The sequence below is a fragment of the Centroberyx gerrardi genome, chromosome 7 (genome assembly GCF_048128805.1).
Source record: "Centroberyx gerrardi isolate f3 chromosome 7, fCenGer3.hap1.cur.20231027, whole genome shotgun sequence".
Classification (NCBI taxonomy): domain Eukaryota; kingdom Metazoa; phylum Chordata; class Actinopteri; order Beryciformes; family Berycidae; genus Centroberyx; species Centroberyx gerrardi.
The window spans coordinates 31,543,452-31,559,211 of record NC_136003.1 but is presented as its reverse complement, the minus strand read 5'-3'; the positions used below and the strand labels follow the sequence as shown (position 1 = coordinate 31,559,211).

The window sequence follows — 15,760 nt, the reverse complement described above, 5'->3', positions numbered from 1 at the left end:
CCACCCAAATTTCAGAAGACTCCCTGACGTCAGCAAAATATATGTTTGCATATTCCACAAACTGAGACAGAGTGTTTACATTTGCAGGTAATTGATGTTAGAGTTGTAGTAGTAGTAGTAGTAATATCAGCGTAGTAGCCTACTTTTATTTTACTTGTCTCACATTGTTCACATTGTTGTTGTGAATTTTATCATGCCAATAAAGCACCATTGAATTGAAAAAAAAAATTGGAGAGACAGAGAGAAACACAGAGAGAGAGAGAGAGAGAGAAGCACAGAGAGAGAGAGATGCTGCAGTTTACACAGCTCTCACTTATTTGTATTTATATTTTTTAACTGCAATGTCCACATTTTTCTATTTTTATTTTAAGTTATCTTTACTTATCTGTATATAGGCTACGTATACCGTATATACTGTATATTTTTTAACAGCAAAATCACAATTTTTCTGTTTGTATTTTTAAGTTAATTTTACCTACTCTTATTTATATATTTGATTGCAATGTTGGGTAACGCTTTAGATTACAGCCCGCAACATACAGCGTAATTACTCCGGTGTTACGGTGTAATCTTTTGTACTAACGGTGTACCATTACAGTACGTACCAATACATATATGTAGGTACAGGGGAACAAGATGTGAAACCAACCCCTCCCATCTGAGAGAGCTGGACCTGAGCTACAATCATCCAGGAGACTCAGGAGTGAAGCTGCTCTCTGCTGGACTGGAGGATCCACACTGGAGACTGGACTCTCTCAGGTATGGGGAGGCTTGCTATCATTTATATGGGAGTTTATTAAAAGCCCATGTGTCCATTACCAAAGATAATATGCTGCTCCTGACTTTTTTTTTTTTCTTTTTACCCCCCTCCCTCCCAGTCTGGACCATGGTGGAGTCCAGAGGTTGAAATCAGGTCTGAGGAAGTGTAAGTGTGTCTTTAATGTGTGTTTAATTTGTGAAAACAAAGCTACACACATTCAACTATTCAGATAGTGTAGTTGCACTGTTGAATTCAAGAATAAAACACAATAAGGCACAGTACAAATAGTTCAACAGCTTCTTCTGTCACTAAATCAAACAAGCATGATGATGTTTCCCTGCTATAACTATGAACCACTGACTGGGGAGCATTGATTTAAGGCAGGTAAGATTATACATGAAGCATTTTGGGATTAAAGGTTACACCAACCAAAAACAAGTGTTAAGAAACGAAAAGTCAAACTGTTAATAAACAAATAATGTATAGAACATGTTTATTAGATGGAAAAACTGCTGTATTGTGTCTTGTTCTCCCCTTCAGATGCCTGTGAACTCACACTGGACCCAAACACAGCACACAGAAACCTCTTTCTGTCTGATCACCCAGAGAGATTTGACATCTCAAAACAGGTGCTGTGTAGAAATGGTCTGACTGGGCGCTGTTACTGGGAGGCAGAGTGGAGAGGAGAGGTTTCTGCTCTGGTAATAGTTACTCTGCTTGGCACAATAACAGAAGAACAGACATACGTATCTCCTCCTCTGACTCTGACAGAGTAGCAGTGTATCTGGACTGGTCTGCTGGCTCTCTGTCCTTCTACAGAGTTTCCTCTGACACACTGATCCACCTCCAAACCTTCCACTCCACATTCACTGAACCCCTCTACCCTGGGTTTAGGGTTAAGCTTTGGATTTGGTTTAACGTTAGGGTCGTTTGGCTCCTCAGTGATCTGTCAGATAGAGGAGGGAGAGCCCCCTGCTGTGTGGAAGAACACTCACCCTGCTGCCCCGTGACAGCTGGAGAAATGATAGTTCTCTCCGTACAGAATCACACAAACACACACATACATGCACACACACTTATCTTAAACTGAGAATATTAATGTGTGTGTGTGTTCATATAGGTTTACTACTCATTTTACTGTAAATTGGATGTATTCTGTGTGTTGGGTTACTGAACAGGGTTTTAACATCACACGTGTGCAAGATCATGGATATTTTATTTAGAAAATGAAATTAATGAGATATGCTACCAGAAAAAAATCTGATTGTTGTTGTTCATCTTAAAGTCATTTGTTGATGACTGACAGGTTAAAATATCTTGTACTTTATTTTATTTGGTATTTTATTCATCTCGCCACTCCAAGCTAAACATGTATTTTGTTTTACTGATATTTTTAAAACTGTATTATAGGGAAATTGTCAAAAGATGATTTGGAGTTCGGAGACTTTGGAGAAAGTCCACTAGGCCACATTTAATAGTAAATATCCTGTTTATATTTTTTAACTTTTCTTTCCTTCTCTCTGTGTATCAGACACATGCAATTGATGAAAATCATTTAGCATAGAAAATGTGATCAGTTGATGAAAATCCTTAAGGTTAATGCACTGAGGATGGAAAACTTCCCACAAGGACAGGACATTTAACTGTACTATTACTTTTGATGCTTACAGTGCATTTAATGGTGATACTTTTAATGTTTTCACAATTAAATGGAGATATTTTGTTTTCATTGTTTTGAGGACTTTTGTATCTGGGCAGTTTGAATTAAAGGAGAGGATTTGTGTACTTCCACAAACAGTGTGTTTAATATGATGCTTCACTTTGGTATAGAACATTTCCACTGTTCATCAAACTCTCCTCCATATCAGTTCAGCAGCAACAACATCAGCTGCCCTGGGATCCACTGTCACCACTGATCAGCTCTCTATTGATCATGGGAAACGGGAAATATTAACCTACTTCTGAGTAAATATGATCCAGGACACAGAATTAAATAATATAATCTTAACCTTTTTTGCCCCACCCCCGCAACTCGGACCCCCGCCCCATCGTTCCCTCCACGGACCGACCGACCCCGTCTCTATTTTAAGGACTAGGCTACTTTCAAGTCATCGGCGTGGCGCAGTTAACTATAACAGGAGAAGGTACAGTAATCAACAGTTTACATTACAGTTTACAGTGTATGACTATCTCAGCATGCCTTTTCTGTCACCGCCTACCGTTAGCTCACTGTAGGCCTATATTAGAGGAATCTCCAACTCGGCCGCGGTGTATGCGTATTTTTCTGACCACAGCTCAACACTTTTCTAACAGGTTTCCAACGTAGGCTATGAGTGTTTGGGTGTTAAGGTTAAAGTCGTGTATGGAAAACTCTTTTGACTCACTTGCACTGCCAATGATGCAAAAATGCGCTTTTTGACAAAACGTAATATAAATGTAACGGTTTGATGTCCTAAGAGGTGGCGTAGTGTTTAACAGGACAGACCTCTAAAATAACTTAAAATAAGAGTCCTCAGACAAGTTCCACACTGATGATGCTTCATCAATACTGTGGAAACTATCTTTTCGTGTATTATATTTACTTAGCCAGGCTAGTTTTCACTGAGAGGGCGACTGACTCTCTTTCAAGGGAGAGCTGCAGGAAGTTGCATAACGGGAAAGCAACTACAGCGCAACAGTGTAGCCTACGTCACCATACAATAACAGTCACATGAACTGCGATGTTAAAAAAAAAAAAAAAAAAAAGGCATTAAAATCTCTTGATAGAATAAGCGTTTCATCTCCTGTTATGGTCCACCTCAGCAATAAACATTCTTATTTTTATATTGTAGCTCTCAGTTTGTGTCAAGTCATATTTTAGATCTAAACTGACATTCTCTCTCTGTGTCACTGAATTTTAAAGAGATACAATTGCTGTAGCTCTATGCATTATGTCTGTGTGCTGGGGTTACTCAGTTCACAGTAGATGATGTGGTTAATGTGCACCATCTAATGGACAAATAGTAGAACTACATTACCTGCTTTGTGATGTCTCTGCCACAGGTTTCTGACCACAGGTTGGGATGTTGGCTGTGTTTCTGTAAAGGTGTTCACTCTGCTATGAGTCAGTCTGAGGAGAGAGAGGAGGGGCTCCCTCCCTCTAAAACCACTCTGTCTGGGGAACATGACAGCCAGACCAAAGCTGAGAGGTAAGATGAGGAACTCTAACTGTCCATGACTGTTCTCCATCTCAGAGCTCAGCAGTAAAATCATTACACCTTCATTATTCAGAGTAAAAGGTCTCTCTGTCTCTCTCTCTCTGTCTCTGTTGTGTTGAAGCCCAGTCCAGCAGGAGAGACCAGACTCCCCTGAACCCAGCTGTGTGTCCATGAAGAGTGACCACTCTATTTCTGAGCCCTTAAACTTTAGAGATGGAAATCAGTCTACTGTGCAGAGGTGAAAATGTATGAAATAGATAATAAAAAACAACAACTAAACATCCACAGAACATGGATTTTAATGATGGTGGGGATCCTTCCTTTCTACCAGAGTCCAGCAGGAGAGACCAGACTCCCCTGTACCCAGCTGTGTGTCCATGAAGAGTGACTGGTCTATGGAGCTGCCATTTGCCTTCAAAGATGAACACCATTCTACTGAACAAAGGCAAGACTTGAAAACAAATGAGTATGTTCTTATCTGACTCTACTGAGCGGAGGTAAGAAGTTATAATATATAGATTTGGTCTGGCTCTTTTTATTGATTTAGTTTCCTATTTAAAAACAAATACTCAAATCACATCAAATGATCAAATCTTGTGTTTCTTCTAGGATCTGTGTGTGTGTTTGTGTGTGTGTGTGTGTGTGTGTGTGTGTTGATATCTGGAGACCGAGACCTAATCCATCATGTTTCCTCTGCAGAGTCCATCTGAAGAGTTCAGAGGTTCCCAGTGGTCAGTCTGCCCAGGAGCATCAAAAAGACCTGGACTCCATATTCATGGTGTGTTAATGTACAACAACACATTTTACTTCAGCTACATTAAATGCAAAACAACAAATTCTGGTCATTTCTGCCTTTGAATGTATGCAAGATAGTTTTGATGTTGTGTTCCACAACTTTAATAATATACATTTAATTGATATACTATTCTGTTCCAGCTGCTTGAGGAGAACATCATCACTTTTGTGAAGGATGAGCTGAAGAGGTTCCAGAGGGTTCTGAGTCCAGATTACCCAGAATGCTTAGAGAGGCAGAGGGAGGATGAGGAGGTGGTGGATGGTGAGGAGAAAGAACAGAGGAGGAGCAGCAGAGAGGCACTTCTGAACATCACACTGCACTTCCTGAGGAGAATGAAGAAGGAGGAGCTGGCTGACTCTTTGGAGTGCAGTAAGAGGCTTTTAACAGGTTCAGCATGATGTAAAGAGGAAATGGTGGGAAAATGGGAGATGGTTACATTTCCACACTGTTATAAATGTTGATATTTCTCAAGGGACGTCTATACAACTCCATATTAAATGGTGAATTAGCACAATTGAAAAGAATCTCAATGCTGAGAGGATGCTAGCTCTATGGAGTCCCACTCACTGGCGACCATGAGTAATGACAGAGGCAGATGATGCAGTTCAGCTTGTTTGTATATTATTTCTTTGCAGGGGGTTAAACAGTACTAGGCATTAGATTATGCACATGAATATAGATGTTGAGATGATGATATGTAGCTTGCTGGTGCCCTCCCATGGAAAGCCACAAAGTAATGGGTGGAATACAAGCGGGATACTTTATACGCTTAACACCATAAGTAGTGTGGGAAATATCAAAGCCACTTAATAATGGATAAATCATAAAGATAAACAAGAATTAGTAATTAAGCGCTTGAGATGTGTTTAACAGACTAATATTACTGAAGTGAACCCCCAGAATAAGTTTAAGGGCGCAATAGTTGCCTTTCACATTAGGCTGCACACACAGACCTGTCTGTCCATCAGTGATGCAATGAATAGATACCATGGAGTGGGAATACATACATTCACCCAAAAATATTCACATTTGTCATATTCACCATAACATTCACCCATTGATGTTATTTGCTGTTTCTTCATTCAGAATCTGTTCCTGATGGTTGCCAACGTAAACTCAAATCTAATCTGAAGGAGAAGTTTCAGTGTTTGTTTGAGGGGATTGCTAAAGCAGGAAACCCAACACTTCTGAATCAGATCTACACAGAGCTCCACATCACAGAGGGAGAGAGTGGAGAGGTCAATGATGAACATGAGGTCAGACAGATTGAAACAGCATCCAGGAAACCAGCAAGACCAGAAACAACAATCAACTGTGAAGACATCTTTAAACCCTTACCTGGAAGAGATAAATCAATCAGAACAGTGATGACAAAGGGAGTGGCTGGCATTGGGAAAACAGTCTTAACACAGAAGTTCACTCTGGACTGGGCTGAAGACAAAGCCAACCAGGATATACAGTTCACATTTCCATTCACTTTCAGAGAGCTGAATTTGCTGAAAGGGAAAAAGTACAGCTTGGTGGAACTTCTTCATCACTTCTTTATTGAGACCAAAGCAGCAGGAATCTGCAGGTTTGACAAGTTCCAGGTTGTGTTCATCTTTGACGGTCTGGATGAGTGTCAACTTCCTCTAGACTTCCAGAACAACGAGATCTGGACTGATGTTACAGAGTCAACCTCAGTGGACGTGCTGCTGACAAACCTCATCAAGGGGGAACTGCTTCCCTCTGCTCGCCTCTGGATAACCACACGACCTGCAGCAGCCAATCAGATCCCTCCTGAGTGTGTTGACGTGGTGACAGAGGTGAGAGGCTTCACTGACCCACAGAAGAAGGAGTACTTCAGGAAGAGATTCAGAGATCAGCAGCTGGCCAGCAGAATCATCTCCCACATCAAGACTTCACGAAGCCTCCACATCATGTGCCACATCCCAGTCTTCTGCTGGATCACTGCTACAGTTCTGGAGCATGTGTTGAAAACAGATGAGAGAGGAGAGATGCCCAAGACCCTGACTGAGATGTACATCCACTTCCTGGTGGTTCAGTCCATACAAGGCAATGTGAAGTATCATGGGAGAGCTGAGACAGATCCACCCTGGACTTCAGAGACCAGGAAGATCATCCAGTCTCTGGGAAAACTGGCTTTTGAGCATCTGGAGAAAGGCAACCTGATCTTCTATGAAGCAGACCTGGCAGAGTGTGGCATTGATATCAGAGCAGCCTCAGTGTACTCAGGAGTGTTCACACAGATCTTTAAAGAGGAGCGTGGGCTGTACCAGGACAAGGTGTTCTGCTTTGTCCATCTGAGCATTCAGGAGTTTCTGGCTGCTGTTCATGTCTCTCTGTCATTCATCAACACTGATGTCAATCTACTGTCAGAACCACAATCAACATCCTGGTGGTCTACACTGTTAAGAAACAGCTCTAGCGTAAAACACCTCTACCAGAGTGCTGTGGACAAGGCCTTACAGAGTCCAAATGGACACCTGGACTTGTTCCTCCGCTTCCTCCTGGGTCTTTCACTGGAGACCAATCAGACTCTCCTACGAGGCCTGCTGACACAGACAGGAAGTAGCTCACAGACCAATCAGGAAACAGTCCAGTACATCAAGGACAAGATCAGGGAGAATCCCTCTCCAGAGAGAAGCATCAATCTGTTCCACTGTCTGAATGAGCTGAATGACCGTTCTCTAGTGGAGGAGATCCAACAGTACCTGAGATCAGGAAGTCTCTCCACAGTCAAACTCTCCCCTGCTCAGTGGTCGGCTCTGGTCTTCATCTTACTGTCATCAGAAAAAGAGCTGGATGTGTTTGACCTGACGAAATACTCTGCTTCAGAGGAGGGTCTTCTGAGGCTGCTGCCAGTGGTCAAAGCCTCCAAAATATCTCTGTAGGTGCATAGATAACTGGACAGATAAAATATATTAAATATGTCATTTTTTTTCTGATGTTAAAATAAATATATCCAAAATGATTGTTTCTGTCTTATCAATTATACTTTTCAGGCTGAGTGGCTGTAAGCTGTCAGAGAGAAGCTGTGAAGCTCTGGCCTCAGTTCTCAGCTCCCAGTCCTCTAGTCTGAGAGAGCTGGACCTGAGTAACAACGACCTGCAGGATTCAGGAGTGAAGCTGCTCTCTGCTGGACTGGAGAGTCCACACTGTAGGCTGGAAACTCTCAGGTCAGTATTCATGAACCTGTTCAACAGATGACCATTTAAATCTTTCTTTAAATGCAGGTTAATTTTTGTTATTTTAAAAAAACTTGTGGTACCAAACTTTTACACTAAAATTTCTATCCTCTGTGAATTACTTTTTATGAGGATATTTCATTATTTCCCTTCTTTCTGCCTTTTTCCTTTTTTTGAGACTTAAAAGAAAGAACTTCTAAGACTTCTAATATTTCTCCAGCAAATTGATCCAAGAACTTTTCGGTTGGACCAAATGAAAACACTAAGCAGATCATTGGGTGGCAATTACAGTTTTTGCTACAGTTATTTTTTTCCGACTTCACTATCACAACTAATTTCAGAGCATTATGTTTACGACAACGTAACTTGTTTTAATCAAGGAGTTCAATGTGTAGCTGTTCACTGCTTGTGTGTGTGTGTGTGTGTGTGTGTGTGTGTGTGTGTGTGTGTGTGTGTGTAGGTTGTCAGGCTGTCTGCTCACAGAGGAAGGCTGTGCTTCTCTGGCCTCAGCTCTGAGCTCCAACCCCTCCCATCTGAGAGAGCTGGACCTGAGCTACAATCATCCAGGAGACTCAGGAGTGAAGCTGCTCTCTGCTGGACGGGAGGATCCACACTGGAGACTGGACTCTCTCAGGTATGGAGAAGCTAGCCAGAGGCTAAGGCTATTTAATGCCCAAAGTATGTATGCTGGTTTGACTTTGTTTATCCATCCCCAGTCTGGACCATGGTGGAGGACAGTGGTTGAAATCAGGTCTGAGAAAGTGTAAGTTATTTATGAAAACAAACATTTTACTATTTAGATGGAAAGTTTTCCTACTGTGAATAAAGATGATGGCTGATATAATGTGTCATTATGAAACCTTTAAGAAATTAACAGTCAAACTCTCAATAAATCAACAAATATTTAATAGAACAGGTTTATTCAGGTTAATACACCACTATTATGTCTTGTTCTTCCCATCAGATGCCTGTGAACTCACACTGGACCCAAACACAGCAAACAGGAACCTCTCTCTGTCTGAAGACAACAGAAATGTGTCAAAGGTGAGAGAGGAGCAGCCATATCCTGATCACCCAGAGAGATTTAACTACTGGCCACAGCTGCTCTGTAGAAATGGTCTGACTGGTCGCTGTTACTGGGAGGTAGAGTGGAAAGGAAGAGTTGATATAGGAGTGACATACAGAGGGCTCACAAGGACAGGAGAGGGTGTTGGCAGCTGGCTTGGAGGGAATGACATGTCCTGGAGTCTCAACTGCTCTGGTAATAGTTACTCTGTCTGTCACAAAAACATAACAATAGACACATGTATCTCCTCCTCTGGCTCTGACAGAGTAGGAGTGTATCTGGACTGGTCTGCTGGTTCTCTGTCCTTCTACAGAGTCTCCTCTGACACACTGATCCACCTCCACACCTTCCACTCCACATTCACTGAACCCCTCTACCCTGGGTTTAGGTTTAGGTTGAGGTTAGAGTTGTTTGATTCCTCAGTGTCTCTTTGTCAGATAGAGTAGGGAGACTTGCCTCCTGTGTGGAGAAACACTCACATTCCTGACCAATGACAACTTCTGAAACAATATTTCAGTCTGGACACGATCACACACACGTATTTGCATATATGTGTACTACTCATTTTATTGTAAACAAACATGATTTATTTATCACTGTAGAGTGTATTCTTAACACACATATGTACAAGATCAGGGACATTTTATTTGGAAAAGGAAATGATTGAGATATTTAACCATGTTACAACCTGGCTCAAGTTGTAAGTAAAGTAAAAGTAAAAGTTAAAACAATGATTTGATGATGAACTAAAACTAAAGGGTAAACAAACACAAACTACATCAAACCAAAAGAACAGAACCCCTGTAACACAAGTAAACAAAACAAGTTTACAAAATACATATTAATTTCTCCAGCCCGCCTGCCGCTTCTTCCGCATCCTTAGCAGACCTCGCTGCCTAGGTAGCAGTTTAAGTGGAAGAGAAGAACAGCACAGGAGACAAAGCAGGAAACAGACAACATTTCATTTAGGCTTCAGGGCTGGGACAACACAGACGGCCACCATGTTGTCCGTCCCTTTAATATGGCGAATGTTGAGGTTGTATGATTGAAGAACAAACAGGGGAGACTGCACAGCAGTAGACTTCCGTAGACACAGATATGAGCAATTCACTAATACACTCCCACTGTCGTCACCTAAGTTCGGGAGAAGATCACGGCAACAACGTTCTCCAACTCACTTGCTAGGTTTTCTGGCTCACCAAGAGACTGCTTCCAAGCCCATGTACCCTGCTCAAACAATTGGCCGCAACCACAGTCTCATGACCTGGAATTGCCCACAGGTGTGCATAGTTCATCTAACAAGACTGCTCCAAAGTAGGACACCCAACTACTGACAGTAGTCCTACTGACACTGTGGCAACACAAACACCAAAACCAGTGCCATAGCAGCACCCAAAACGCTAATCAAAAGGCTGCACATCCCTAGTACAACCTAAGGTAACACAGTGTTACCCAAACAAAGCGTAGTACTGGCCACACCAGCATGTTACAAAGATGACACTGGCACACACAAAGACCAAACTGTTATAACAAGAGCAGGTAACTTACAAGCCTTCAGGAAAGCACTTACCAACTGTAAGCCATTAACATTAGCAATATCTAAAGCCATCATAGCTCATGCTTACCCAAGCCAAAATTGCCCAATCCTCAACACTAGCCACAAATCAACCACAAAACAGAGCTACAAGAAGAAGTCTAATTACAAAGAAAAACCAAAAGGACCAAAACATGGCTACAGACTAGCCTACAGGGCACCCAGCAGACATGGTTCGGGCAGCCTACCCAAACGGAGCTTCCCCACTAGCTACCTAACAGTTAACTAGCTAAATACAACCCTAGTCTTCATGTGACTACTTGTGGTGGGTATTTATGCACTAAAACCCGCTGGTGCGAGAAAAGCAATCAGCAAGCCGACAACCCTCTCGAGACCAGGGATGTGCTCCCGGGACAGCTGCTCCTTCCACGTTGGTCACAACACTACCAAAAGGAAACCAGCGAAACCCAAAGAGGAAACGCTGCTATACCTAACAGGGGAAATGAACAATAATGCTCCAAAACTTACCAGGCTAGGCTACCCAAACTAGTACTGCTAGTTTACTTTATTTTATTTTTTTAACGCTTTCACAGAAATGAACATTGTTTGGTCTTCTTTTTAAATGATCACAGTTTTAAGCACAATTTATTATATTTAATATGTAATCATTGCTCACAGGGTCAAGTAACATTGATTCACATCGCCTAAATTGATTGAACCAACCAATTTATGTAATTCCTTCTTTAGAGAACCTGGGTTAGTCCATTACATTTAAAAGTAATATCCTGTTTTTCTTTTTCTTTTTTTGTACTCCATTCTGCGTATCAGACACATGCAGCTACTTGTAAGTTTAATGGAAAACATTTAGCATAGAAAATGTGACCAGTTGATAAAAATGTTTCAGTTTTAACCTGAACCTACAGAGGTTAATGCACTGAAGATGGAAGTGGTCTGTATTGTTGTACTATTGTACCTATTAATGATGTATATGAAGTATGTATATGACATAGTGTAGGATGTATATGATATGTGATGTAGTATGTATATGACATGTATATCATGCTATGTAAAGCCCTTTGAGACATGCTTGTGATAAAGGGCAATATAAATGAACAAGACTGAATACAAAATAAACAAGACTTGATTACTCCAGGTTTAATAAATATGAATTTTATATGGAAGCCTCTGTAGACTTTATTTAACCCAGTTTACACAATTTTGGAACTTTCTTCACCTGTCATTCAAACTGCAAGTCGATTTTACAAGCCTTTTACTGTCTTAAAATATTCGATCTGTAAAACACAGCTGCCACTGACTGACCATCCTTGGATAAAAACATCCAACAATATCTTACTCACTGAATAAAATGTCTGACAGTGAGAGTAACATGCACACATTTTTCTGGAAAGCATCTGAAATGTTTGTTCAGGTAACATTTGGGATAATGGGATCTCTTGGTTGAGGTCTTTGTGTGGAGTGAGGTCGCCCTCTTGTGGATTGTACTGACTACAGCATGTGTGCAGGCTGACTGGCTTTCTGCAGTTTTATATTGTTGCTCTTCATTTTGTTTTTGCTCTGAAAGTAAAAGGGGTATGTTCAAAAGTATATTTTCCTGCCTTTAGGCCTACATGAGTCATATGACAAATGTGGTAGGCAGTCTGTATAAGTGGTCTATATTGTTGTACTATTGTACCTATAAGACTCGGTTAAGGGCAGTTACAGGAAACATTTCTTGTCAAAGCTCAGTAGCTCCCCCTTCTGGACTTACAAAGAAACGACTGTATAACACATCATACAGAGTTAGTATTCACAGGTAGTATTCAGGATGCTAGCTTATATCCCTGATAATCAAAGTGGCGATAGACTTGTTTACATGTGTATCCATATCCTAACAAGAACATCCACATGGAACAGCAGAATAGTTGGAGTATTACTATGGAAACAGAATTTAAACATTATAAACAATATAAACCAACAGTTAACAGGATCCAGTGTTTACATGCATCAGCTAATATCAGCATATCCCAGCTAGCCAGTATTCAAGTTTGTAAAAAGCAGGGTATGTGCTCATCAGAAATATGACATTTACACATGCCAACTCTTAAACTGAATAATCCAGAATAATACTGAAATATTAATGCCATGTAAAAACACTGTCTACATCGTAATTTCACTAAGAGCTTCATCACTGTGCTTCTGCTGCTAAATGGGAGGACAAACACACCACTAGTCACAACGTGTGAGATACATCTACTGTATCAAACACTAATTCACCTGAAAAAGAAACATTATGTACAACTGAAGAGAGCAAACTGAGTTCTTTATCACCAAACTACAGCAATCCTCCTCTAATCCTCCCACTATTGAGGTAGGTGACATGATTTATCCAGGAGGAGCTGGATGGTATTAAATGTTAAAGCACTGGTGAAATCAAGAAACATGATTCCCACTGTGTTTTCAGCTTCATCCAGATGGGAGTAAACCCTGTGGAGCAGGTAGATGATAAAGCATCATCCACTCCTATATGAGTCTGGTAGCAGACTGCAGAGGCTCCAGGAGTCTCACAGGAGGTCTAAGATGATCCAAGACAACCTCTCCAAGGTCTTCATGATGTGCTGGATGTTAGGACCTCTGCTCTGTGGTGCTTCAGGACACTGGACCAGCCCTTCTTGAACATGGGGACGATACAGGATGTTGTCTGCAGTGGTGGCGCCCTCTGCAGGCTCAGTGAGAGGCTGAAGAGAAGCTGCAGGAGCCTCACAGCTGATTGGTCCATGTCATCAGGACCCACAGTCTTGCTGGGATGGAGCCTCCTCAGCTCCCTCCTCACCTGGCTGGGGAGAGACCTCAGTGTCTTCCTGGACAGTCTGAAGTCTGGGCTAAAGGTCAAAGGTGACAGGGCCTTTGTTGTCCAGGATCCTGGGCTTTAGAAGGTCCTGCATGAGGAGCTGAGGCTGGTAAAGTCACCTTCTTACTGTAGTTCAGATCAGAAAAACATTTTTACAGGCTGTTATAACAATTGATTTTACCTTTATTGTTAGGGATCCAAGTGCTGCAGGTGCAGGAACCCTAATTCTATTTGCTGGAATTCTACATCTACAACTTTTCCATTGGGACTACTGCAACGATAGAGTGGACACAATCTGGCTACTCTTCAGATATGGAGACGTTTGTTTAATGTTGCCTGTTTTGGTCTAAATATCTTTTCATGTAAATTAATCTAGGTGAATTACTGCAGGTGCTTTGCTCACCGCTTCAGTCATATTTTGTCTGTGATATCGAATCGCGGGTGGGGTCATGATTTCTAAAAATATATATATATATTTGAGAACATTCAAAATGTGGATGATGAATATGTCACGAGCTCAGTTGCATTAAAGGAATAGTTAGTACCCAAAAATGAAAATTCTGTCATCATCTACACACCCTCATGCCCTCATGTGAACTATTCCTTTAAAGAACTTTTAGATCAACATGAATATAAGATGAATATATTGAAATTAGAGTTATTCTCCCCTTTCTGCTGCATCTCTCTCTCTCTCTCTCTCTCTCTCTCTCTCGGGTTGATTTCCTTGTTAAATCTGCTGACTTTCACTTTCACTTATCGATCGTGGCGCAGATAATTTTACACCGAAAGGTAGGATATTGTAACGCGTAGCCTAGTTTACATTACAGTTTATTATATACCTACTTTAATAAGTCTTACTCACCATATCTTTATCATAATGTTACCGCCTGTACTTATTTAGAAAGCAGAATAATACTTTAACTTCTCGGCGGATTTGCAACATTAGAAGTTATTGTAGGCCTATAGCCACCAGGCTACATGACAGTTTAGTTTGTTTTATTCTCAAATCCCAGCATATCTTTAATCCTACTGTTACCGTCGATCTTTGACTGATTTATCGCCAATAGCCAAATAATACAAAATGTTCGTATTCGCCTCCATTTCCAACCAGGGCATCCACTGCCCTGGTTGGAAATGGAGGCGAATAACCCGCTTCTAGTTTGTGAACACATCAATATTTGGGTGTTAACGTTGGAGTCATGAAGACGTTTGTTTGTTCTAAAAAAAGATGTTTGCTCTTTACTTCACTGTAGATGTGATTAAATTTCAGCATTTGATAAACTCATAATAAAACTTTACCGCCTGATCTGTGACTTCTCTGCCACCCACAGGTTTAGACTCTGAAACGGAAGTTATGAGCATGTGACAGCAGCCTGCAGAAGGAGAATAAACAGCGTCTGTCAGATTTCACTGGTTTATTAATGTGACCTTTATTTAAGCAGGTATTGAGATTAAAATAAAAAAAACATTCTAGATCCTGGCCAAAACATAAGTGATCTGGTGGAGTGACTGACATTCATGGGAATAACTTGAGTAAGTGTAATCCTCCGTGATTTGGTGAATTCTCTTCATTTTAGTCTCTTATATTTTCTCTTAATAAAAAACAACACATTCTTTATATATTAGTATATTGAACTCCATAACATAATAACAGGCTAATAATTTCATCACTTATTTCTCAGATCACTTGTCTTTGATAATGGCTCGGTACAAGATTGTTATTTTTGGAGATTTCATGATATATGTAGGCTATGTCCCAATAATACATCAGCTCAATAATTTTCAAATTAATTAATCTTAGTGTAAAATAGGACCTACACATATATTTGGTCATACATTTCATCTTGTATTGTGGTTTCGTGTTACATGAAACACCACTTCTTTTTTATAAACTGTTTCTTTTAAAAAGCATACAAATATAAGAATAATAGTAATTCCTCTACAATAACAGCAGCAGCTACCAAAAGCAGCAGTAGCAGCCGATATATACCGTGTCATCGTGCAAACAATTAAATGATAAATGTGTAGACAACAGCTTCCATTTAAAACCAAGTCTACATTTAAGTATTTCCAGCAATGTGACACAGAGTTTTCCTGATGAGACAGGAATAAGATCAAATTAGAGTGTTTCTCAGAGTCTGTAGGCTAATGATTAATCTCTCTCTCTCTCTCTCTCTCTCTCTCGCTCTATCTATCTATCCATCTATCTATCTCTAGTCTACTTTCACTTATTGGTGTGGCAGCAGGTTATTTCCAGCATGAAAAGGTATTGTATTCAACACTTTATATTACATCTTATATTGTATTATTCTTCAACACATTAATACTTACTGTTGATTGATTTAACTTAAGAAGACAATAATACAGAATT

The 15,760-nt window shown here is 40.6% G+C and overlaps 2 protein-coding genes and 1 long non-coding RNA gene across 3 annotated transcripts in view; all 3 read left to right on the top strand.

Annotated features, from left to right (window-relative positions):
• The window catches only part of LOC139916981 (uncharacterized), an 88,891-nt gene that overhangs the window by 20,302 nt on the left and 52,829 nt on the right, over window positions 1–15,760 (top strand). The gene's annotated exons all lie outside the window — the stretch shown is intronic.
• On the top strand, window positions 691–1,357 carry LOC144539495 (uncharacterized). The gene is made up of 3 exons (XR_013504988.1): window positions 691–759; window positions 879–925; window positions 1,301–1,357. It is a non-coding gene; the product is annotated as an uncharacterized LOC144539495 (long non-coding RNA).
• On the top strand, window positions 3,740–9,651 carry LOC139916972 (protein NLRC3-like). Its single transcript, XM_078284938.1, has 10 exons — window positions 3,740–3,948; window positions 4,079–4,195; window positions 4,289–4,423; window positions 4,657–4,735; window positions 4,894–5,122; window positions 5,840–7,643; window positions 7,759–7,932; window positions 8,402–8,575; window positions 8,658–8,704; window positions 8,906–9,651. The coding sequence occupies exons 1-10, from the start codon at window positions 3,788–3,790 to the stop codon at window positions 9,451–9,453; spliced, it is 3,468 nt and encodes a 1,155-aa protein (XP_078141064.1). The 5' UTR covers window positions 3,740–3,787; the 3' UTR covers window positions 9,454–9,651.

Bases quoted from the DNA above. Each gene is read 5' to 3' on its own strand.
- LOC139916972 (XM_078284938.1), top strand. From the start codon at position 3,788: ATGTCTCTGCCACAGGTTTCTGACCACAGGTTGGGATGTTGGCTGTGT. The intron at 3,949-4,078 runs GTAAGATGAGGA...GTTGTGTTGAAG, and splicing joins AGCCAGACCAAAGCTGAGAG to CCCAGTCCAGCAGGAGAGAC. The intron at 4,196-4,288 runs GTGAAAATGTAT...CCTTTCTACCAG, and splicing joins AATCAGTCTACTGTGCAGAG to AGTCCAGCAGGAGAGACCAG.